This window comes from Elgaria multicarinata, chromosome 3 (assembly GCF_023053635.1).
Source record: "Elgaria multicarinata webbii isolate HBS135686 ecotype San Diego chromosome 3, rElgMul1.1.pri, whole genome shotgun sequence".
Lineage (NCBI taxonomy): Eukaryota > Metazoa > Chordata > Lepidosauria > Squamata > Anguidae > Elgaria > Elgaria multicarinata.
This window is the reverse complement of record NC_086173.1, coordinates 17,649,580-17,672,780: the sequence shown is the minus strand read 5'-3', so window position 1 is coordinate 17,672,780 and position 23,201 is coordinate 17,649,580. Positions and strand designations below refer to the sequence as shown.

Genomic DNA, 23,201 nt, shown 5'->3' with positions numbered 1-23,201 from the left:
CCTGTAAGACTATTAAGTCTAATCTAATTTTCTAACTGCACCAACTAGTAAACAAGGTCTCACTACGGCCTGGAAAGCTTCTAGATCAGGAGAGACCAGCATTCCAGCATATGGTGTAGGATGATGGGGGAGAGCAAGCTTAGGAAGAAAGTACCTTTTCCCCAATTTCCATCCAGGGCACCAAAACATACGAAAAGAGCCTGACCCATAATCAAAGTGAAGAGCTCTAGTCTTCAAAGCACTACCTTGCAGGGTCCCTTGCAAGCCCGGGAATAGCCAGCCCTGGTTGGTAATTCTTCACATCACATCCTCTCTGTCCATAGGCGGCATCTGCCCGTTGAAGGAATTGTGCGACGTGGCACACCGCTACGGAGCCATCACTTTTGTGGATGAGGTCCATGCCGTTGGCCTTTATGGAGCCCACGGGGCCGGCGTTGGAGAACGTGATGGAGTGATGGGCAAGATAGACATTGTCTCTGGCACGCTGGGTGAGTTTGGGGAAGCCAATTCCATTGAGGAGAGGGCAGGAGGAAGAGAGTTGGACAGCAGTGTGTGTGTTCAAGAAGGTTTTCAGTGGCAGGGCCATGCCAAGAACGGCAGCGGGCGAAGTAAGATGATGTGCTAGAATGGGATTGGACAGGGATTTCCCACCATTTGGGATCGGTGGGCACATTTCAAAATTTGAGTGCTGTGGGAGCTTTCACAAAATGGCTTGCTTATCCACGGTGGGTGTGGCCAAAAACAAAACAAAACTTTCCCAGAAGGTAAACCGTTGAGGCTTAAAAAGAAAGTAACTTGGCCAAGGTTACTTGCGCTTTGTGCTCCAAAACACAAACCCACTCTATTGTTTTCTGGAGGACAACAACTCCCATCATCCCCAACCATTGACTATACCAGATAGGGCAGATGGCAGCTGTAGTTTAAAATATCCAGAGGCGCACCAGCTCGGGCATACGCATGCCTCTGAAGTCTTTTTTCCCCTTTCCCCTGCAGGGAAGGCTTTCGGCTGTGTGGGCGGGTACGTGGCCAGCACCGCTTCCCTTGTCGACACTGTGCGCTCCTACGCCGCCGGGTTCATCTTCACCACCTCCCTGCCCCCCATGGCACTGGCCGGAGCCCTGGAATCGGTCCAGATCCTGAAGAGTGTTGAGGGGCAGGCGCTGCGCCGTGCCCACCAGCGCAACGTCAAGCACATGCGCCAGCTGCTCATGGATGCGGGGCTGCCCGTGGTCAGCTGCCCCAGCCACATCATCCCTATACGGGTATGGATGCCCAGGACACATGAAGGGGCCTCTGACATTAGGGCTCAGGGTGGAGGATAGGACAGTTGTCTTCTGTACAGTAGCAACAGAGAGAGGAAGACACCAGCCAACCAAGATGAAGCCCTAGGAATAATAACGTATTATGAACGTGGATGGCCAGGGTGGTGTAGTGGTTAGAGTGCAGGACTGGGATTCAGGAGATCTGGGTTCTAGTCCCCACTAGGCCATGAAGCTCACTGGGTAAATTTGAGGCAGTCACTGACCCTCATCTTAACCTACCTCACAGGGTTTATTTATTTATTTATCATATTTATACCCCGCTCCTCAGCCAAAAAAAGGCTCTGAGTGGCTTACTTAGTTAGCAAAGAAGACAGTCCCTGCCCTCAGGCTTACAGTCTAATAAAGACATGACACACAAGGAAAAGGAGTCCAGGAGGGAAGAGGGAAAGAAAGAGAGATTAAGTGGACTGGGAACAGGGCTGATGGGATTGTCCTGCTCCCGAAGGAGGGGAGTCCAACTGGACCAGGCGCTGATGTTTCCTCCGCCTGCTCCTGTCCCCTTGCTCTTTCTTCTTCCCCACAGGGCCAAGATGACAGTTTGCCCTGTGGGGGCAGGGGGAGAGTCCAACTGGAGCAGGCCCCGACAACCCCCAGGGTTGTCGTAAGGTTAATAGAGAGAGGAGGAGGACCATGTAAGCCACCTTGGGTTCCTTGCAATAGGAAAGAAGGTGGAATATAAATATAAATCAGTTTTTGATGCTTTATGTGTGTATGTTCTGTGTTTTAGAGTTTTAAATTTTGTATACTTGTTTTTACCTCCATTTTAGAATTTCTGTAAACTGCCCAGAGAGCCCTGGCTATGGGAGCGGTATATAAGTTTAATAAATAAATAAAATAAATAAATAATAATGATGATGATGATGCAATCAGTGTTCATGACAAAATACAAGAAGCAGCTAAGTGCACACTTACCCCTCTTCCAATCAAATCAATGGGACCTGCTGGCACTTAAATTTGCCTGGATCACACCCCAGATTTACAGGACCAAAAGGAGGGGGGGTTAGGAAAATAAATAGACCAGAGCTGCAGGTTCACTGCTCAACTGTGTGGTTCTCTCCTGCTCAGGTTGGCGATGCAGCCCTAAACACCCGCCTCTGTGACCTGCTCCTGTCTGAATATAGCATCTATGTCCAAGCTATCAATTACCCTACCGTGCCTCGGGGGGAGGAGCTGCTGCGGCTGGCCCCTTCGCCTCACCACACCCCACCCATGATGGACTACTTTGTGGGTGAGTCATCAGCACCCTGTACATGGCAGGAGAGGAAAGTGCATGAGCCAGAACCTGGTTCACGTAGCAGCTTCCCTAGTACACGATTCCCACTTGTATCTTGAGACGCTTTAACATAGAAACAAAAATGCAGGACATGAGCAAGTAGGACCATCGTGGGGGGGGGGGGGGAGACACGCAAAAAGAGGCAAGCTTCAAACTGCTGGTGGGAAGCTTTATTCTTATGGAACAACAGTCAGGAGAAGCCCAATATGCTTTGATTGGAACTGTTCCTCAGAGGTATAATGGAGTCTGATGTTATGTATTTCCTCTTCAAAAGGAAGATCTCCTGGGGTCATCCTTCTCTCTCTTTTGACGAAAATCCTTTCAGATAGGGGTTCCATTGAAAGTTCCATAGAATCGTCAGATTCTATTGCCAGGCCTGAGTGTACTCAGCAGTAAAGAACCCTGACAGCAAACAAAATTAACATTGTGCACCCAGGCCGGGGTGGGTGGGTAGGGGGCAGGGGGGAGCTGCAACTCTGTGTATGTGATGCAAATCAAGAAACACAAATGGCAACTGCAACAAAATGTTGCAGTGTGGAGTGTTCCAGCCAGCCCTGCTCTTCTCTAGGATGCTCCATTCCATTCTCCACACACACCTGATTTTCCAGATTCCCCCAGTCAGTCAGCAAGCACTCCATGGCCACTGTGCATGCTCAGCCCAAATTAGAATCATAGAATAGTAGAGTTGGAAGGGGCCTAAAGGCCATCAAGTCCAACCCCCTGCTCAATGCAGGAATCCACCCTAAAGCATCCCTGACAGATGGTTGTCCAGCTGCCTCTTGAAGGCCTCTAGAGCCCACTACTTCCCTACGTAACTGGTTCCATTGGGCTGTTTTTGAGGCTTTCCCCCTTATTAGGGTTTTTTCCTCCCCCTAAACTTTTTTTTTGGTATTTTTGCAAACTTTGGGGTTCTCCTGAGCCTGCTGATACCTCCCTCTTATGCAAAAATGGTGTTGCTATGGCAACATAAGCCACAATTCTCACTCCTAAACATCAGCAACAGAGGGAATGATTCATCTTTTTTCTCATTTGGGGGCTTTGTTAGTCATGGGGAGAGGAGTGCAACTACGCAGGGCCCTGACACCCTGCCCTATGACCACTGGAGTCTTGTTTAGTCACCTCTTGTGAGATTTCTCCAGCCATTGCCCCACACATGCAGATTGGTCAACAAGCTACACACCTGTGGTGATTAAGAATTGCCACTAGATGACCAGGTGCAGGAGGATCTACAAAAGTCATTCCCCCCGCTCCCTGCTTTAAGCCAACAAATGACATACTGTATTTCTTCGATTCTAAGAAGCACTTTTCCCCCCATATAAACATCTCTAAAAACGGGGTACATCTTAGAATCGTGGGTGCGTTTTATTTTTTCTTAGGGGGAAAAAAGCTTTTTTTCTGTTGGTGGTACTGAAATTAGTGTGCGTCTTACAATCGATGGTGTCTTAGAATCGAAGAAATACGGTAACATTGCTGTGCAAAAGTAGGTGGGCTCAAGGCCGGCGTTACCATTAGGCCAACTAGGCAGCCGCCCAGGGTGCAGACCTCAGAGGGATGCAATACTGCCCTTCAAGGGTCACAATTTTAAACAAATTAGCTGTTTTAAGAAAAAACACAATAAAAGGAAAATATAATAGTTCAGAAACTCTTCTTGAACAGCTGAATCGAAGTTGGCAAATTTTCTGTGTGTGTGTGTGTGTGTGTGTACAAGTAGCTCACCTTGCCTAGGGCACAAAATAGTCTGGCACTAGCTCTGAGTGGGCTAATAAAAAAAAAGTGGGCTAGCTCATTCTGCAGGCTTCCTGAAAACCATCTTCCCAACCCTAAGGGGCTAGCAACTTGTTTCTCCCCTCACACCAACCCCGTTTCTTTTAAAATGAAAGCTGAGACTCTCAGAAAAAATATTTTTCTGCACACCTGAATTTTAGTCTAGTGCCAGATTGAGGTTTGCCTCTGTGTGTGTCATGGGTTATAACAGGGCACTGACTCCAGAATGGTAATTTTGGCAGCTTCAGGGGCATCACCATCAGTTCCAAGCTGTTTCTAAATCCAGATTATATTGAACTCAGCAGCGCCCCAAAGCAAGCTAACAATGCAGCCAACTGCTGAAAATGCCACTTTTTTTTTTTACTACTTCCTCTTCTCTCTCTTCTCTTCCTCTCCAGAGAAGCTCCTGGCAGCCTGGCAGGAGGTGGGTCTGCCTCTGCAGGCCTCCCCTTCCCCAGAGTGCAACTTCTGCCGCCGCCCGCTCCATTTTTCCCTCATGAGCGAGTGGGAGCGGGATTACTTTGGCAACATGGGGCCACGCTACATCACACTTGCCGCCTGAGGCCTGCCACTGCCCCACACAGGGGCATCGAGGCCCCCAACCTGACAGGAAGAGCGACCAGCATCCTTAACGCCGACACTGCCAAACGAGAGGAAGGAGGGACTCTGAACACAATAAACCTCTGCAACTGTATTGGTTATCTTTCTGAATCTCTTTCAGCTCTAGGGCCACATTTCATTTTGGAGGAGCTTGTGAAGGAAAAAGGGGGCTGAGGCAAAGGCAGAAGAGGGGGGAATCAAAAATATCACCATAGTTTTCCGTTAAAGCTCTTGCCACCTGTAACGAAGCGTTCAAGGGATCTATTTCAAACTTGAAATAGATTTGAGAGAGAACAGCAGAAAAGCCAGGAAACCACCAAACAATTGATGGCTGAGGGAAAGGGGGTCATGATAGGGGAAGGGGGGTTGGTCATTTGGGGGACCCAAGGGGCTGGGTTTAGACCCTGAGGTTCTGCAATCCTGTCATACCACCTAAACATCGAAGGCTGGCAGGGCTCTTCCTGTGGACAGCCTCTTGCATACCCACATTGACCCGGTTTAGACGACACGCTAAGCCATGGTGGTTAAGCATTTTGAGACAAACACGGGATAGCCTGCCATGCGAACCATGACTTAGCATGTCATAGGAACCATTCCTAATCACGGTGGCTACATAACCACAGTTCAAATGCACTCACTAACCATTTGCTGCGAAAGGGTTAGCGGCCTAGCCACGGCTTCGCATGCCTGACCTACTCCCTGTCAGCCATTGCAACTGAAGCACACAATACACCTTGTACTTCACCAATGCAACATTGCCAATTCCCACAGTTAAAGTGGGGCTCCCCACCCCAATTTCTTCTCAATTTCACCCATTCTCTGTTCAAGGAACATAAGGAACATCCAGAACAGGTGCTGTGCCCCCTGTGTTTCTGCTGCAGCAGCGGGACTCAGCACTAGCGCAAAAAGAAGCTAGCGCTTCCTAAAGCAACCCCAGAAATACTTGTTTCCGGACAGGGCAGGGCAGTGAAGCTCCGTTCTGCAAGTCTTGCCAACCTGCCCCTTTCCAGAAATGGGCATTTCTGCTCATTTCCATTTCCTTCCGGATCCACTAGCTTCCGGTTACACTAGCACTGAGTCCCACTCGTGCATGGGCAGCCTTGGATACTGCCCCAAGACATCCCGCTTTCCCCATCCTACAGAGGAAATGTTGAAGGAATCTTTTTTTAAAAAACCCAACATCTTTATTTTAACAAAGTAGAAAAGATCCTTCTCTCTTCTCCCACCCCCACCCCAAAAGAGGGAGAAGTCATTTGCTAGCAATGGCATTTCATTTTTCTTATATATAAAAAATGCCAGAGCATGTAGGGAAAAGAAGAGAACGTCAACTTGCAGCAAGAGCAACTGCTGGAGAGCCTCTGCATCTATCAGATTCATCGTTGAAATTCTTGCCGCTTAATTAGCACTGCTTTCCTCTGGCATCAGGGCCTGCAGAACTTGCGAGTGGTCCAAGGTGAGCCGCACACTGTTCTAGTGTGAAAAAGTTTCCAGAGGACCACTCCAACAAGGGGGAAGCCCACAGAAATTCCTGGCCAAAGCGCTCCGAGAACCCGGCATTGAGCCTGAGCCTCGACCGGCCACAGAGGATGGCCCCTTCTTTCTCAGGAGGTGGGCCAACAGTGATCCAAACCAACCAAAGTCGAGCATGTCTTTCTAGTTTGGGAGTCATGGAAGACTTGACTTCCCCTCATTTTAGTTCACCTCCTAATTCACGGATTCCCCCGACTGGCCCACAGGAAAAAGTCGCAGCGGGATCTTGGATCGGAGGCCTTCCCCAGAGGCCGGGCACAGACGTAAAACCGCCGCCCACAATTTGGGCCTGGTTTCTTCACTGTCCGAACGACACAGGGCTCCCCATGGGCCTTGCAAGGAGGTGGCTGAGCAGGGCCCGACAGCAGGGACTTCCATAAGGCAGCAGACTGATTTGGCCTGGAGAGAACTGCATCCTCCCCACCATTCATAGCTTTCCCACCAGTCAGACCTACCACAGGCTCCTTTCTCAAACTCCTCACGTGCGCCCAGCTCACGCCAGCAACTTCCTTCACCCCGCTTGAGTTAGCTGGCCTTTCCGCAGTGTCAGTTTCTTTCCCAGAATCCTCTACTGTCCTCTCTACCACACTCATGTCCGCTCGGCACTTGGCACCATCACTGTCTCCAGCCCTGAGGTTTCCCGTTTTGAAGAAGCTGCGCAAATCCCCTTGCCCCTTCTGCAGCGGGCCAGTCCGTCTCTTCTTGGAGCCCCACTCAGCACGGTGCTCAGCCTCGCTTCGCTTCTGGCTCTTCTCCAGCAGGCCAGTCCGCTCCACTTTCACCAGGAAGCGGCTGAGTTTCTGCTGGGTGCCAGCAAACTCGGGCAGGAAGCGGGTGCAGAGGGGTGGGCAGCGGGGAGCAGCCAGGCAGACGCTTTTCAGCACCGCCTGTACAGGGCAGTGGTCAGAGCCCCACACTTCCGGCAGGAGCTGGGCGTCCTTCAGCTCCGATGATGCCAGAGCGCCATCAGCCAGGATGTAGTCGATGCGGGTGCCGTAGTTGAGCTGTCGGGACCCCGTGACGTTGCACCAGCAGGTGTAGGCGTCTTCCCGATCAGGGTGCAGAAAGCGGAACGTGTCGACAAAGAGCTTGCTGTTCTGGAAATCCTTGCCCGGCTCCCAGAGGAAACTGTCCAGCCAGCGGCGCCCGGGATGCTCCTGAAAGGATTTCTGCAGGAGACAATGGAAACATTAGCCCAAGGGGGCTGGACCTCTTTCTCTTCCATGCCCCATACAATACGGAGTACAGGAAGCTGAGTGGGAGCAGGTAGGTGGCTCACCAGTTCTCCTGGGTCACAGTGATCGATGGGCTTGTGTGCAGTGTTGATGTCTCCCAGGATAACCACGTGGCTAGAAGGAAAAGATGACGTCTGCATTACTCCAAGGATAATAACAAACACACAGCGACCCCCATTCATCCCTGTTCCCCACGATGCAAATCAAAAGTCACCCCTGACATCTCTGCAGCAACATCAGATGTATTAAGGAGGGAAAATCCACGCTGCAAGCCTGGCCTAGAGCAAGGGTGGGGAACGTCAGCCTCCCAGACGTTGGACCGCAACTCCCATCAGCCCTAGCCTGGAGAGCCAATGGTGAGGCATGATGAGAGTTACAGTCTGGCAACATCCGGAGGGCCACACATTCCTCACCCCTGTGCCAGAGGAAACATGAACCGTGGGCTCAAATGGAGTGACACCTTCGGTCTCTGTAGCACAGTACAATGATTAGCGATGGTTCCCTGAGCCCCAAACATCCGTGCTCTGCCCCAGCGCCTCTTCTTCTCCCAGGTGCACCCTCCCCAAATCTTCTCTCCCCAACCCTTCTAAGCAAATCTCCAGGGTGTAGAGGGGGGAAGAGGGAATCGGCCACTCACTTCTCCGTTCTGCTGGCAGAAGTTGCTCCATCAGCAGGATGAGCAAAATGGAGACTCCTCCCTATGCTTGGGACCTTCTGCATGCCAAGGGCACCCTCCACTTCTTAGCTACCCCCCCCCCCAACCACCTCCCCAATAGATGGGACTAGGACCTGCAGCTCCCACTGTCACTCTCAGGGCCAAAGTGCCATGCTCAGTGGTTAGAGCCACACACTGGATCCTTGGCCAAAATAGCTGCAGCAGCGGATGCCATGCCAAAGCCACAGAGGCAGAACCACACCAACCAATTGGCCGAAAAGACTGATCGGCTACGGCAGCCCTCCCCAACCTGTTGCCCCTCAGATGTGCTGGACTGCAACTCCCATCGTCCCCAACCAGCATGGCTGGAGGGCAGCAGGCTAGGAAAGGCTGTTCTAAGAGAATTCACACTGTGTACCAGCATATACAGAGGATGGGATCAGATGGAAAACAAAGCCTTGTCTCAGCTCAGACTGAAAATAATGTAGCACAAGAAGGAGTGTGGTTTGATTCTTATTTCTATTACTAGTTATTTCTGTATTTCTAGCCTTCCTTCTAGCCCACTAGGGTTGCCAACACTAGGGTGTTTTACCATCTCTTACAGCAGAGATGGGGAACCTCCAGCCCACAGGTCTAATCTGCCTGAGGAGTTTCCCCATCAGGACCACAGAATCTTCTTGAATTCCGCGGGGGTGGGGGAGGGCTTTCTGATGCTGCTTCAGGTTCTGAATCAGATTTTTAACCAACAAACCAGGCATTTTGCATAGGAGTGGGGGTTAAACATGTCTATTTCTCTCTCTCGGCCCCACATACAACCTGGATCCAGCAGGCCCTGGCCTCTGGTGAGCTAAAACCAGTTCTGGCTTCACTTATGCTTCAACCATCCGGCACAGTATTTTTAAAGCCACATCTTGGCAGCTCCAGAGTCTAGGGGTGGGCAGATTTTAAGGTGGATTCCTGCCTTGAGCAGGGGGCTGGACTCGAGGGCCTTATAGGCCCCTTCCAACTCTACTATTCTATGATTCCATGACTTCAGGCTTGCATGATCTATTTTGGGGTGTCTATTTTTTTTACTAAATGCCCCAAATCCATCAACTGAAGCTCAGTGTTTACGTAGTGGCTCAGTGGGGCAAACATACATTTAGAATTAAAGATAGGACAAGGCTGAATATGCCCAGCCTAGAGATTTGTTTTCATTACCAAAACTGAGCTCTCAGCCTTTTCACACAACCTACACCTGATTCCCAGCCACATGCACGCACACACTTTTCTTCGTTTCATGAAGGAGGGACAGGAGAGGCTTTTAGTTGTTGCTAGAGGTCAGAGAGCCTTGCCGATCTATTTATAATCACCTGGAGATCTACCAGATCTGGATCTTCCTTTCGCCCACCCCTGCTATAGACCACCCATGGGCTATTGTGCCAGGTAACAAACTAATAAGAGAAAGTTATGACACAAAAGGATAAAATGCAAAGATAAAGCATATAAGAGGCAATCCTAAACACACACACACACACACACACACACACACACACACACACAGAGAGAGAGAGAGAGAGAGAGAGAGAGAGAGAGAGAGAGAGAGAGAGAGAGAGAGGATAGCTAATAATGAAATAATCAAGAGTTCTAACCCCCCACCAAAAAAACACATGGTCTTGAAAAGCCTTCCAAAACTAGGGAGGGTTTTACCAATTCCTGAAAGGTCCCCCCAAATTTTAACCTCCTAGGCAGGGTGCCACAATGGAAAAGGCCCTGCTCCTCCTAGCCATTTACTTTGCCACAGACAGCAATGAAACTTGGAGCAGAATGTAACACTGCCACCGCACAGGTAGTTTTCACTCCAAGGTTTCCCTACAAGAAGGACAGAAGGATTTCCTGACATCACCTACGCCCCAGCAAATGCCTAACCCTTCGAGATCAGGAGAGGATCAAAAAACCGCCAGGTTGAGACCCTGAGCCGTCTGTAACAGAACACTGCTGCTGAAGGAGTTGCACGTGTCCCAGGAGAGGCCTAGCAGGATCAAAAGTCATCCTGCACTTAACACACCATGCCTTTGCTCAATATATTTGATCTGGGAGAAGGATGGTGGATTGGAAGCTGTCTTGGAGAGGGAGGAGATAAAACTCCAAATAAGACAAACAATAAAGAAGCAGCAGTGTTCACATAGCACTCTTAGCATCCCCAATGTTTTTCACAGCCATTTCCAGTCGTTCTTACAACAACCCTGTAAAGTAGATTGGCATTATTCTCCCCACTTCGGAGACCAGGATAGAGCTGAGAGAACAGGGGCATGAGACTGTTTAGTTCAGGGCAGAAATGAGACCCTGAATCAGGGATTTCACCATTTGGCCCCTTACTGCAATGCTAAGAGCACACTTACTAGTGAGTAAGACCCACTGAGCTCAGTGGGACATATGTCAGAGTAAATCATGTAAGATTGCACTGCATGTGATCGTGCCAATAGCAGAAGTGACACACACCCGCCAGCTCTAAGGAGAGCCTCAGCCCGCGCTTGAAGGAGATGGCAGAATCGCAGCTTGAAGACCCCACGTTCTGGCTTTTCAGGGTCAGCACGAGGGCAGTACACATTGATGACTGTCAGGGTGGTCTCCTGCTGTTCCGAAGTGCTGTAGTGAAGGAACAAGCACACATATGTAACAAGGTTTTGGTTACTAAATTTCAAGCGCCTGCTATTCAAGAGATGGGGAATCTCCTGTCTGTGGACCTAATCCAGCCCACAGAGGTATTGGACCAAGCCCTGTCTCACTCTAAGTGGGGGGAGGGGGGAGAGGAAACCCTGCTCTTTTCTCCCATCACAGATTGGAGTTAAGAGCAGGGGGTTCCCCTCTAAGCAGTAGAAAGAGGCTGCCTTTCTCTACTGCTGAATGGGATTTTTCCATGCAGAGAAAGGCAGGAGCGATCACTCCAAGCCATCTAGCCAAGCAGCCGGTTTCCAAAAGTGGACAGCTCGATGCCATAAGGAAGTCCAGAAGGACATGAAATCAACAGTCCTCATTGCATCACACAGCAGCAAAAGTTAGACATTTGGAAAGATGTTCTCTCAATAGCCCTGCAAAGTAGGTCAGTACTATTAAACCTGATCACAAATGGGAGAGCCAAGAGATAGGTGGCAGCTTGCCAAAGCACATCTAATAAATGTTTGGCTGAGGTTAGACTGGAGTCAGGAATTTCTGGCTCACTCTTAAAGCTACAATCTTATGCACACACTTAGCTGGGAGTAAGAGCCATTGAAAACAATGGGATTAATTTCCAAATCAACATGGATATGATTTTGCTGTTTATTTCTATGCCTGGGGTCTTCCAGCATGGTGGCGATGGGCACCAAATGTACCCAAAGAGGTTGGCTTGCAGCAAAGCAAAGTGCTGCCCGCCAACACCATCTTTATTTGGGTTCAAAGGAGTAGATTTGTGTTTTGGAACTCAGCACACAACACACTGCCTTGCACTTGAGACCGTTACACGTCTTTCTGTCTCATCAGTTTGCCTTCTGGGGAATGACTAGCCACAGCCAGCATGGCAGTCATTTTGTGAGATGTGTCCACCCATCCAAAAAAGGTTGGGGACCACTGCTCCACGCTATGCCAGGAACAGACACTTTCTGCTGTGCCCCCTCCCCCCGCCCAAATTACTGTCCTTACGAAATACGATGGCGAGTGATCACAGCCCGGCCCTCACTGTCCAGTGCCTGTAGCTCCTCAGGTGTGAAGTCGCATGTGTTTCCATAGCAACCGACCGCGCCATCATGCTTGGTGAGCAGCCCTGAGAGGCCTTCCTCAGCTGCCTCTGGGGTGGCACTGTTCTTACAGAAGGTTGCAACTCCTGGGGAACGAGAGATTTTTAATAAAATGTCCATGGTTCCAGAAGGTGGGGGGGGGAAGGTCCCTATTGCATAAAAGGAGATATACAGAACAACTGCCCACTTTTCAGTCTGGTACAGCAGCTTTGAAAGGCAGCTTGATCTGCAGCAATGAGCAGGGGGGCGTTTTTCTTTTCACGAAACCAAAGCATTTGCTGCAGCAGACATCACTGCTCAAGGCACAACTACAGGGTTCAGTTGATAAGTGGGCAACCAGAAAAATGGGATCAGTCTTGCCTGAATTCTTTCATTGATAGCACTCCATTACCTGAGTAGCCACTGCGAGTGTGACTGAAGCTGAAGTAAGAGCTATAGCCCTCTACTATAGCCAACGGCTCCTCCAGCAGGTCCCCTGAGAACAAAGCAGAAATTTGGAAATACATCAGAGTGGTGGTATAGCCAACAACAACAACAAAAAATCCCTGTTAGATCAGCACTGTGAAAGTTCCCACATAATGACAAGCCAGAGTATGGGTTGAGTATGGGTTGTCGAATCCTGGGTTGCAGTTATGTGCAAACCCAGAACAATGGGTTGTTAACACAAACAGCCCAGGAAGAGAACTCATGGTTTGTTGTTGGATTGCGAACTCTGGGTTGTTTTCACTGTGGGTTGTCATTATGAGTGAATCCGGAATCATAGGCTGCCAGGCTACGGAGGCAGCAGGCAAGAGTAGGAAAATATGGCCACTCTACATGCCAGGATTATTACCAGCATTCCTCAGCATTTACCATGCGGGTTAGGACTGATGGGAGTTGTGCCCTCCAGATGTTTTGGTCTACCAGACAATGCACCTGTAACATATGCCTGTTAATGTATTTGTTTGAATTTTAAAAAGTTATCCAGGTAAGTTAGGGATAATAGAATGGTAGTGTGGGAAAGGGTTGGCGAGTAAGAGAATTATGGGGTTTAAAGCGGGGCAAACTGAAGGTTAAAAGATCAGATAGGGATTAGGGATTGAATGAGTGTACATCTAGCGAGTGGGGTTTTGGGGAAAGGATTTAGACGGACTAGGCAGGTTAGGATCAAGTATAAGATGATTAAAGAAATAGTATGTTTAGGAAACATCAAGGGCCTTGTCCAGTCTGTCCCTCTTTCGGGAGATCAGAGGAGGGAGCAGGGCCATCCCAGCAGCCCCGTTGCTAGTCTACTTAATTTCTCTCTCTCTCTCTTTTCCCTCCAAGTCCTTTTCCTTGTGTGACGTGTCCTTTTCAGATTGTAAGCCTGAGGGTTTTCTTTGCTGACTGATTGTAAGCTGCTCTGGGAGCCTTTTTTGGCTGAGAAGCGGGGTAAAAATATAATAAATAAATAACTCCTTTTGTGTTTTCTTATGAATATATAATCCCACATGTCGGTTTGTTTTATTACTCTACCAAGTGGGAAAGTCTATTCTCCTGTTGCTACTCCTGTATTGATTAGGGGAAACCAATTAATCTTATGGGGCATCTCGGTGACAAAGAGAAAAAGGAATGAAATGGAGAAGGGGCATTGGGAGAAGGGGCATTGGTCCGTGCGACAGAGCCCCTGCTTTTCATGAAGAAGGTCCCAGGTTTGATCCCTGGCTTCCCCAGGTACCCTGCCTGAAACCCTCAAGAGCTGCTGCCAGTCAGCGTCTACCATACTGGGCTAAATAGAACAAATGGTCTGAGTCAGTATATAGCAGCTTCCTATGTTCCTGCGTAACTTTTGTGAATCAGTGAGAGCAACTGCCCAAAGTGGAGGCAGATGTCCTGACGGCCCCCCCTCACACACACAGTTTCAACAGGTGGAAACTAGAGATAGAAAAGGTATAAGCAGGAATGTTCCACATGTCAGAGGGAATAGAGAGACTGGCCTCCAAGTGATGCCTTGCCTTGCCTTGCCCTGCCCTACACACACACCCTGGCCGCATTTCTGGTTTCCAAAACCAGAAGTGAGCCCAGCTAGGAGAAATATTGCCGCAGGGAACAGAACCTGCAGAGATAAGCTGCAGGTAAGGTGGACAGCTCAGCATCTCTTCCCCAGCTGCCCCTTTTGCTCTTTAAATTGCCCCCCCCCCTTTATATATGATCAGATCAGTGCAGGCCCACATTAAAGAGATGGGCCTGCCAATATCACCATCTTTGGAGGGAAGAGAACCTGTTGTCTTGTCATGGCCTGGAGCAACCTCCTCCAACCTGGCACCCTCCTGAGATGGCAAACTACAAGCCCCATCATCCCCAGCCAACATGGGGATGATGGGAATGGTAATCTGGATGGCACCAGACTGGGGAAAGCTGGCCTGAAAATTAACTTACAAATGAAACAAGATATAACAATTTGGTGAAATATGCTGGAGATTCGGCTGTCATTTTAGTGCTTGATGAAGCGCCGCCTTCTGGCTTCAAAGCAGATCTGCTCTGCAAAGTCAAACCAGTTTAATATTCAAGGGCTAAAAACTGTAGTGCCATAAAGTTGGAAAATAGAGCCACGTTTTGCCTTGGACCAATATGATACTTTTGTATTAACTTGAAGAAGCCTGCCAATACTTCCACCCGAAAGACTGAAAAAGTCTGAAGACAAGAAGGAACTGAATTCTCCTTTTATCCCTTTTATCAGAAATGTTTGTAGGCGAGGGCTGAGGAATGTGTGGACCTCCAGATGTTGTTGAACTTCAGTTCCCATTATCCCTGACCACTGGGCATCCTGGGAGTTGGAATCCAAAATATCTGGAGGACCACAATCCACAACTAGGCAATATGTATATTAGGCCCAACCAAAATTCCACAGAACTGTGGAAGCTTTTGGGTGCTGCAGAACTCTTCATCAAATGGTACAAAAGGCAGAGGTTGGGGAAGAAGAAGCAAAGTGCAAAAATGTGGCCGGTGTTAACCCCTGCACCCTACGGTTTTTGTTATACTAGATCAAATCGATTGCTTGATATTGTCAGCGCTCTCCCGCAAAACCCTAAATAAACCCCCGAGTCCTTTGGGACAAAAACAGTGGCTGCTAATTTGGTTTTGCGCTCTGTTTTCGGTGTTAACCTCAGCTCTGCATTTATGCACGTGTAAATGCCCCTCTCCACCACTCACGAGTAATCTTGGTCTCCTGCAGACAGATGACATCCGCTCCCAACGAATCCAGCAGCAGCCTCAGCCCTGCAGATCCCGCCCCAGCCCGGAGCCCGTTCACGTTCCAACTCAACAGCCTCATCCCAACCAAAGGGGAGTCGAGTAAACCAGAATGAAGAAGTAGGGGAGGGGGCTTCTAAACCTAACGTCATTTCCGGCCGCCAAATAGGCGACAAAGAGATTTTTTAAAAAAGCCTGAAGGGTTCTCATTTCCGGTTCAAATTAGACTCATCCATATGCGGGGCAAGAGTGGAGGCAATACTAGGGTGGCCATATGAAAAGGAGGACAGGGCTCCTGTATCTTTAACAGTTCTATTGAAAAGGGAATTTGTGCAGGTGTCATTTGTATATATAGAGAACCTGGTGAAATTCCCTCTTCATCACAATAGTTAAAGCCACAGGTGCCCTGCCCTCTTTTACATCAGGTCACTCTAATACAGCTCCTGCAGCTTTAACTGTTGTGATATAGAGGGAATTTCACCAGGTTCTCCATATATACAAATAACACCTGCTGAAATTCCCTTTTCAATGCAAGATGCAGGAGCCCTGTCCACCTTTTCATATGGTCACCCTAGGCAATACGTAAGAAATAAAGTAAAAGCTGGAATAAGTTAACACCAGTTTGGATTATAGACCCTCTTTTATTACAGTACTTTGAAATAAAAAAAAAACTCAAAATAATTGTTTTACTCCCTACGTGGCTGTTGGAATAGACTACTCTGGCAGGTAGGGTGTTAAAAGGAAAAAAAAGGGGGAGGGGAATTGGGCTTTTGGGGAGGAGGAAAAAATAGCAAGGAAATTCCAGATTGGCATTTGGCGAATAAGCTTAATTTAGTTTTGTATAGAAGTCAGAGGTTTGTACCAAACGCAATCACGAGCCGAAAGTTGCACTAGGGAACCATAAAGACTCCAGCCCTTTGGCTAGCAATGAGTACTAGAACTAGGGGCGGGGCCTGGAGAACCGAGAGCCCCTTCTCCTTCCTGCCTGTGTTTTCCTAAACTCAAGATTTTCCAAGGTTTTTTTTTAAAGAACAGTCAGACAAATATTAGGTCCAGCCAATTTTCGTAAATAAAGCAGCATGCGTGTGAGCTAGATTAGTTTCTGATATTTTTGTACTAAACGAGATATGAACCGAGTATTATATTGATCAGAAATGACTACGGCATTTGCAACGAGAAGGAACCAAATTGTGCTCAGATGACTTGAGGATTTTGCTAGCTTTATGACTTTTGCTTTTCTTGCATCCGTTGAAGTGAATGAAAACCTTGTGTGTTACTAGTCTTTAATGTGCTTCAAGACTCTTGAGGCGCAATCCTATGCATGTTTTGACTGGTGCATGCTGGGGGTTGTAGGACCTTTTTCTATCTAAATATCAGGACGGTGTAAAAGCCGGAATGGAACGGAACAGACCGGAACAGCCCCATTATATTAAAAAATCATACCAAAAACAGTGGCATGTGTTAGCAACACTTGAGAACAATATTTTAGGACTAAAACCATACCAATATTATATCACTATTAACCCCAAAACGACGTCCGGAACAGAATGGAATGGCCGGAACGGCCACTAGGGAACGAGCGATATCAACCAAACTCACCAGTCATGCATAACTAAATGGCAGGGATGCAATAAGCCACAAAAGTTGCCCCGAAACCACGTTCAGATACCCGTTCCGGGCAAAAACGTGTATTGCGCAAAACGGGCCGTAACGGCAGCTTCCCAATGAGGTAAGTGAACCAAACTCACCAGATGCACATGACAAGGTGGGAAAAATATAGAAAGCTCCAAAAGTTGCCCCGAAACCACGTTCAGATACCCGTTCCGGGCAAAAACGCGTATTGCGCAAAATGGGCCGTAACGGCAGCTTCCCAGTGAGGTAAGTAAACCAAACTCACCAGACGCACATGACAAGGTGGGACAAATATAGAAAGCTCCAAAAGTTGCCCCCAAACCACGTTCAGATACCCGTTCCGGGGGAAAACGCGTATCGGGCAAAACGGGCCGTAACGGCAGCTTCCCAGTGAGGTAAGTGAACCAAACTCACCAGATGCACATAACTAGGTGGGGCAAATATAGAAAGCTCCAAAAGTTGCCCCGAAACCACATTCAGATACCCGTTCCGGGCAAAAACGTGTATTGTGCAAAATGGGCCATAACGGCAGCTTCCCAATGAGGTAAGTGAACCAAACTCACCAGATGCACATGACAAAGTGAGACAAATATAGAAAGCTCCAAAAGTTGCCCCGAAACCAAGTTCAGATACCCGTTCCGGGCAAAAACGCGTATTGCGCAAAACGGGCCGTAACGGCAGCTTCCCAATGAGGAAAGTCAATCAAACTCACCAGATGCACATAACTAGGTGGGGCAAATATAGAAAGCTCCAAAAGTTGCCCCGAAACCAAGTTCAGATACCCGTTCCGGGCAAAAACGCGTATTGCGCAAAACGGGCCGTAACGGCAGCTTCCCAATGAGGAAAGTCAACCAAACTCACCAGATGCACATAACTAGGTGGGGCAAATATAGAAAGCTCCAAAAGTTGCCCCGAAACCACGTTCAGATACCCGTTCCGGGCAAAAACGTGTACTGCGCAAAACCGGCCGTAACGGCAGCTTCCCAATGATATAAGTGAACCAAACTCACCAGATGCACATGACAAGGTGGGATAAATATAGAAAGCTCCAAAAGTTGCCCTGAAACCACGTTCAGATACCCGTTCCGTGGGAAAACGCGTATCGGGCAAAACGGGCCGTAACGGCAGCTTCCCAGTGAGGTAAGTGAACCAAACTCACCAGATGCACATGACAAGGTGGGACAAATATAGAAAGCTCCAAACGTTGCCCCAAAACCACGTTCAGATACCCGTTACGGGGGGAAACGCGTATTGTGCAAAACGGGCCGTAACGGCAGCTTCCCAATGAGGTAAGTCAACCAAACTCACCAGATGGACATGACAAGGTGGGACAAATATAGAAAGCTCCAAACGTTGCCCCGAAACCACGTTCAGATACCCGTTCCGGGGGGAAACGCGTATTGCGCAAAACGGGCCGTAACGGCAGCTTCCCAATGAGGTAAGTGAACCAAACTCACCAGATGCACATAACTAGGTGGGACAAATATAGAAAGCTCCAAACGTTGCCCCGAAACCACGTTCAGATACCCGTTCCGGGCAAAAACGTGTATTGTGCAAAATGGGCCATAACGGCAGCTTCCCAATGAGGTAAGTGAACCAAACTCACCAGATGCACATGACAAAGTGGGACAAATATAGAAAGCTCCAAAAGTTGCCCCGAAACCACGTTCAGATACCCGTTCCGGGGGAAAACGCGTATCGGGCAAAACGGGCCGTAACGGCAGCTTCCCAGTGAGGTAAGTGAACCAAACTCACCAGATGCACATGACAAGGTAGGACAAATATAGAAAGCTCCAAAAGTTGCCCCGAAACCACGTTCAGATACCCGTTCCGGGGGGAAACGCGTATTGCGCAAAACGGGCCGTAACTGCAGCTTCCCAATGAGGTAAGTCAACCAAACTCACCAGATGCACATGACAAGGTGGGACAAATATAGAAAGCTCCAAAAGTTGCCCCGAAACCACGTTCAGATACCCGTTCCGGGGGGAAACGCGTATTGCGCAAAACGGGCCATAACGGCAGCTTCCTAATGAGGTAAGTCAACCAAACTCACCAGATGCACATGACAAGGTGGGACAAATATAGAAAGCTCCAAAAGTTGCCCCAAACCACATTCAGATACCTGTTCCAGGCAAAAACGCGTATTGTGCAAAACGGGCCGTAACGGCAGCTTCCCAATGAGGTAAGTCAACCAAACTTTTTGTATGTCTCTTTGCACATGTGCTATGCAGTGGCTCACCTGTCCCTTTCCCAGCAGACATGGTGCCTGTACGGCAGTGGATTGCAAATGAACTTCTCAAGCACAAATCACTTCTTCCACGGCCAAGTTTAATGCAGAGACAGCAGCAGAGAATAAAGAAGCAAATAAATCAGAGAGAAATTAAGCAATTCAATAGTCCTGTTTCTAGAAAACCACTGAAAGGAACATTTTCTACAATCCAGTTCTTGTCTTCAGCAATACAACAGTATTACACTTCATCTTGGTCTTTGTGCTTAATGGGTGATCAGTGCAAGAAACCAAAGGAGGACACCATGGTTCTGTGCGAGGGAGCATGTCAGGACTGGCACCATCATTCTTGCCTTGAGATAAATCAAGCTTCTCGTGGTATATTCAAATGTCTAAAGTGCTGTGAGAAATGAATAATCTACACTGTAGGCAAAAATTTATGTTAACAGGTGCTGTATGTTAGCATTTACATTTACACACACACACACACACACACACACACACAGAGAGAGAGAGAGAGAGAGAGAGAGTATATAGATATTATGTACATTGTTTTTGTTCTTACTGTTTGTGGTTATTTTTCTTGTATTCATGTTTTCATAAAGAATATGACTAAAGAAGCATATATGTTAATAAAGCTTCAGAACATCACAGCCAATGACAATGGGTTATACTGAATCAAACAAATGGTCAACCTAGCTCCCTCTTATTCACATGGGGCTAACCTATTCAAGACACCTAACATACAATTTAAAATTGTGTGATTGGCTTTTAAAAATAAATTCCATGTTTGGGGAGGGGAGGGGTACCTGTCAAGATTGTGGAATGTGGGCATTAACGCTTTGTCTCCTGGTGTGATAAGGGTGACCAGATGACCCGGAAAACCCGGGAGACCTCTGGAAAAACGGAGATCTCCAGGGCAACCGGGACTGGCACCCAATTTCTTGGGGGAAAGGGCTGAGGGGGAAGGCCTCCATCAGCCTTGGAAGGGGTTGGGGGCTGCGTTTTTGGACTTCCTGGAATGCAGCCTCCAGTACTCCCATGGCAATCCTCAAAAGACCTGGGCTTTTTTGACAGAACATTTATATCCCACCCGCCACCCAGAAACGCATGGTGAACTACAATGGCCTTTCCCAATTTTGTAATAACCCTGTGGAATAAGTTAGGTTGAAAGATGTGAATAGCCACAGGTCATTGTAAGCTTCATGATGGAATGAGACAGCCCAACCCCAACAATGCCATCATAGACTGATATTTTAAGCACATTACCAAACCACATGACAACTATGGGCTTCTGTAGGAAACCATCTTTGCAGAACTTCACTCTGGATTCTGAGAAAGTTTATTAAATGTTCCAGTTAGTACAATGAAAGTAGTTTATTTGATTGCATTCACACACATAGAAGTTGCCTTTCGAGGCAATTTCCCGACAATAGATAGTGCCTCATTTTCCTCACCCATAATTTTCTTTTCCAGCTAATTTTGGGAATATGAACTATGGCCCGGAATGGGTAACAGAACCTGACTTTCATGGAAATTTCAGAGGTTATTATATCTGTCCCATCTAGTAACGTGCTTCTGGTGAGTTTGGTTGACTTACCTCATTGGGAAGCTGCCGTTACGGCTTGTTTTGGGCAATACAGACTTTTGCCCGGAACGGGTATCTGAACGTGGTTTCGGGGCAACTTTTGGAGCTTTTTACATCTGTCCCACCTAGTAATGCGCATCTGGTGAGTTTGGTTGACTTACCTTATTGGAAAGCTGCCGTTATTTTGCCCGGAACGGGTATCTGAACGTGGTTTCGGGGCAACTTTTGGAGCTTTCTATATTTGTCCCACCTAGTTATGTGCATCCGGTGAGTTTGGTTGACTTTCCTCATTGGGAAGCTACCGTTACGGCCCGTTTTGCGCAATACGCGTTTCCCCCCGGAACGGGTATCTGAACGTGGTTTCGGGGCAACGTTTGGAGCTTTCTATATTTGTCCCACCTTGTCATGTCCATCTGGTGAGTTTGGTTGACTTACCTCATTGGGAAGCTGCCGTTACGGCCCATAGGATTGCACAGTCGTTTTGGCTGCAGCAGAAACTAACAGGGCTACTTCACTGATTTTCTTTCTTTCTTTGTAATTGGAAAATCTGCACACCTTTATAACAATGGCTGGCTGGATCATTAATCCACAGCCCCCCGAGACCAGCCACTAAACCCAATAGTTATGGGTAGAGATTGCCTAAAAGCCATCTCTCAGACACAGGACTAGAAAGTGAAAATACACTCTGTACATGTTCATAGGCATTGTTTTGGCAGGCCTCTGCATCTGCCCTCAAGTTTCAGTGTTTAAGCCTCCTCCTTCAAGCTTCACAAGGAAGAGTAAATTCTCTCTCAGGGTGAGGATGGAACAAAAGCAATGGGACAGATCGTTTTCTGTATGGCTTGAGATTGGGCTACAAACTCCACCATTTTAGGATTCCCAGGGGTTTTTGTGGGGGGCGGGGCTGCATTCAGTGGAGGATGGGGTCAAAGGGAAAAGGGACAGGGTCAAAATACCAAAAATATCAGCATGTTTTAGCTTACAGTCTTACTGCTAGTAAGTAAACCTTAGGAGAGGTGCTTCAAACATTTAGAAGTGGGTGGTGGGTGGAACTGTGCAAAATGATTGGCAGTCAGGAAAAAAGGGGCAGGGGGATGGCCATCTAGAAAACCCAGGAGGACCAGATTTATTTATTTATTACATTTTTATACCGCCCAATAGCCGAAGCTTTGGCCTGCGGACCTGAGGTTCTGCGTCAGGTACCACTAGGCTTCTCCATCCCACCAGGCTTCATCTCCATCTGCCAGGTTTCACCCCCTTATCTCCCAGCCTCCGAGCCATAAGAGACCTAACAAAGGCCCAAATTTCATGGCCCATGAAAAATCTATGGTCGAGCCTCCCAGCATTTGTTTAAAAGCAACCACAAGAGTGAGGCTGGGATAAATTGGATATGGGTAGCATTGCTGGAAAAAGGAAGGGGTTCAAATCTCTGCCCGTGCTGTTTTCCTGATCAAAACCACCCCTTCCCAGAGTGCTATTAATCACATTGAGATGGTGTGGGAGAGGCAGGCAGAGTACATGCCTGTTGTTTTCCTCCAGAGTGGCTAATAGCTGCTTCGGGTGGGGTGGGGGGCAAGATGGAGGTGTGGGATTCCAATTGGGGGAAGAATATGTGGAGAAAAGCTCTAAATCCTTTTCCCCTGACACCCAGTCCAGTCCGCCAGCCCAGCTGTTTTTAGGTTTGCAGAAAAAATATTAAAAATAGTTCTTCCAAGTAATGCCCACTTACCCAACTGGGTGCCCCCAGAGGGTTTGAACTACAGTTCCCAGCATCCCTGACTATTGGCCGTGCTGGTTGGGGCTGTTGAGAACAAAATCCAAAACCTCTGGAGGACACCAGGTTGGGCTAGGCTGAAATAATATTCAATATGGCTCCAACATTAATTTCTGAAATAAATGTCTGGTAGCCCTAAAAGCAGGCACTGTTTTTTTAACAGAATCCAGAACCACCACTACCCCTCAGAGATGGCTGTGCATTTCTCCTGAGTGCAGGATTCCTGCTGGCCCGAAGCTACAATCCTATACACACATACCTGGGAGTAAGTCCCATTCAACGCTATAGGTGTGCCCAGGCTTGCACGCTTAAGTCGTCTCAATTAGCTGCAGTTATTTTAATAGAACCTTGATTCTAGAGCAGCCTTTCCCAACCCGGCACTCTCCAGATAGGCTGGACTACAGCTCCCACCCTACCCAGCCAGCACAAACAATTGGGGTTGATGGGAGTTGTAGTCCAAGCATATCTAGAGGGTGCCAAATTAGAGAAGGTTGTTCTAGAAGCACAAGCAGTCATCAGCCAGTCAAGGGGCCCAGCCGCTTCCTTCTGCCTCTTCCTCCAGCGGCAGGGATAATATTAGTGCTGACCTTTCGGTCAAGGCCACATGGTTCCTTTTGGAAAGACTCCCCGGATTGT

The 23,201-nt window shown here is 48.2% G+C and overlaps 2 protein-coding genes across 3 annotated transcripts in view; one reads left to right on the top strand and one right to left on the bottom strand.

The window, feature by feature from the left end:
• ALAS2 (5'-aminolevulinate synthase 2) overlaps positions 1-5,053 on the top strand; it is a 30,397-nt gene extending 25,344 nt beyond the window's left edge. For both annotated transcript variants that reach the window (XM_063119453.1, XM_063119452.1), the window contains exons 8-11: positions 324-488; positions 994-1,262; positions 2,388-2,550; positions 4,758-5,053. In XM_063119453.1, coding sequence (XP_062975523.1) covers positions 324-488; positions 994-1,262; positions 2,388-2,550; positions 4,758-4,921 — 761 coding nt within the window. In that variant the 3' untranslated portion in view covers positions 4,922-5,053. The remainder of the gene's footprint in view (positions 1-323; positions 489-993; positions 1,263-2,387; positions 2,551-4,757) is intronic.
• Positions 5,054-6,147: 1,094 nt separating this feature from the next.
• On the bottom strand, positions 6,148-15,439 carry APEX2 (apurinic/apyrimidinic endodeoxyribonuclease 2). The gene is made up of 6 exons (XM_063119454.1): positions 15,306-15,439; positions 12,526-12,609; positions 12,040-12,220; positions 10,861-11,007; positions 7,769-7,838; positions 6,148-7,658 (listed from the first exon to the last, which is right to left on the bottom strand). The coding sequence occupies exons 1-6, from the start codon at positions 15,424-15,426 to the stop codon at positions 6,669-6,671; spliced, it is 1,593 nt and encodes a 530-aa protein (XP_062975524.1). The 5' UTR covers positions 15,427-15,439; the 3' UTR covers positions 6,148-6,668.
• Between the last annotated feature and the right edge of the window lie 7,762 nt (positions 15,440-23,201).

Excerpts from the sequence above, each read along its gene's own strand:
- APEX2 (XM_063119454.1), bottom strand. The coding sequence starts at position 15,426 with ATGAGGCTGTTGAGTTGGAACGTGAACGGGCTCCGGGCTGGGGCGGGA. Across the intron at positions 11,008-12,039 it reads ATCACTCGCCATCGTATTTC|CACTTCGGAACAGCAGGAGA; the intron begins GTAAGGACAGTA and ends CCTTCACTACAG. Across the intron at positions 7,659-7,768 it reads ACTGTGACCCAGGAGAACTG|AAATCCTTTCAGGAGCATCC; the intron begins GTGAGCCACCTA and ends TGTCTCCTGCAG.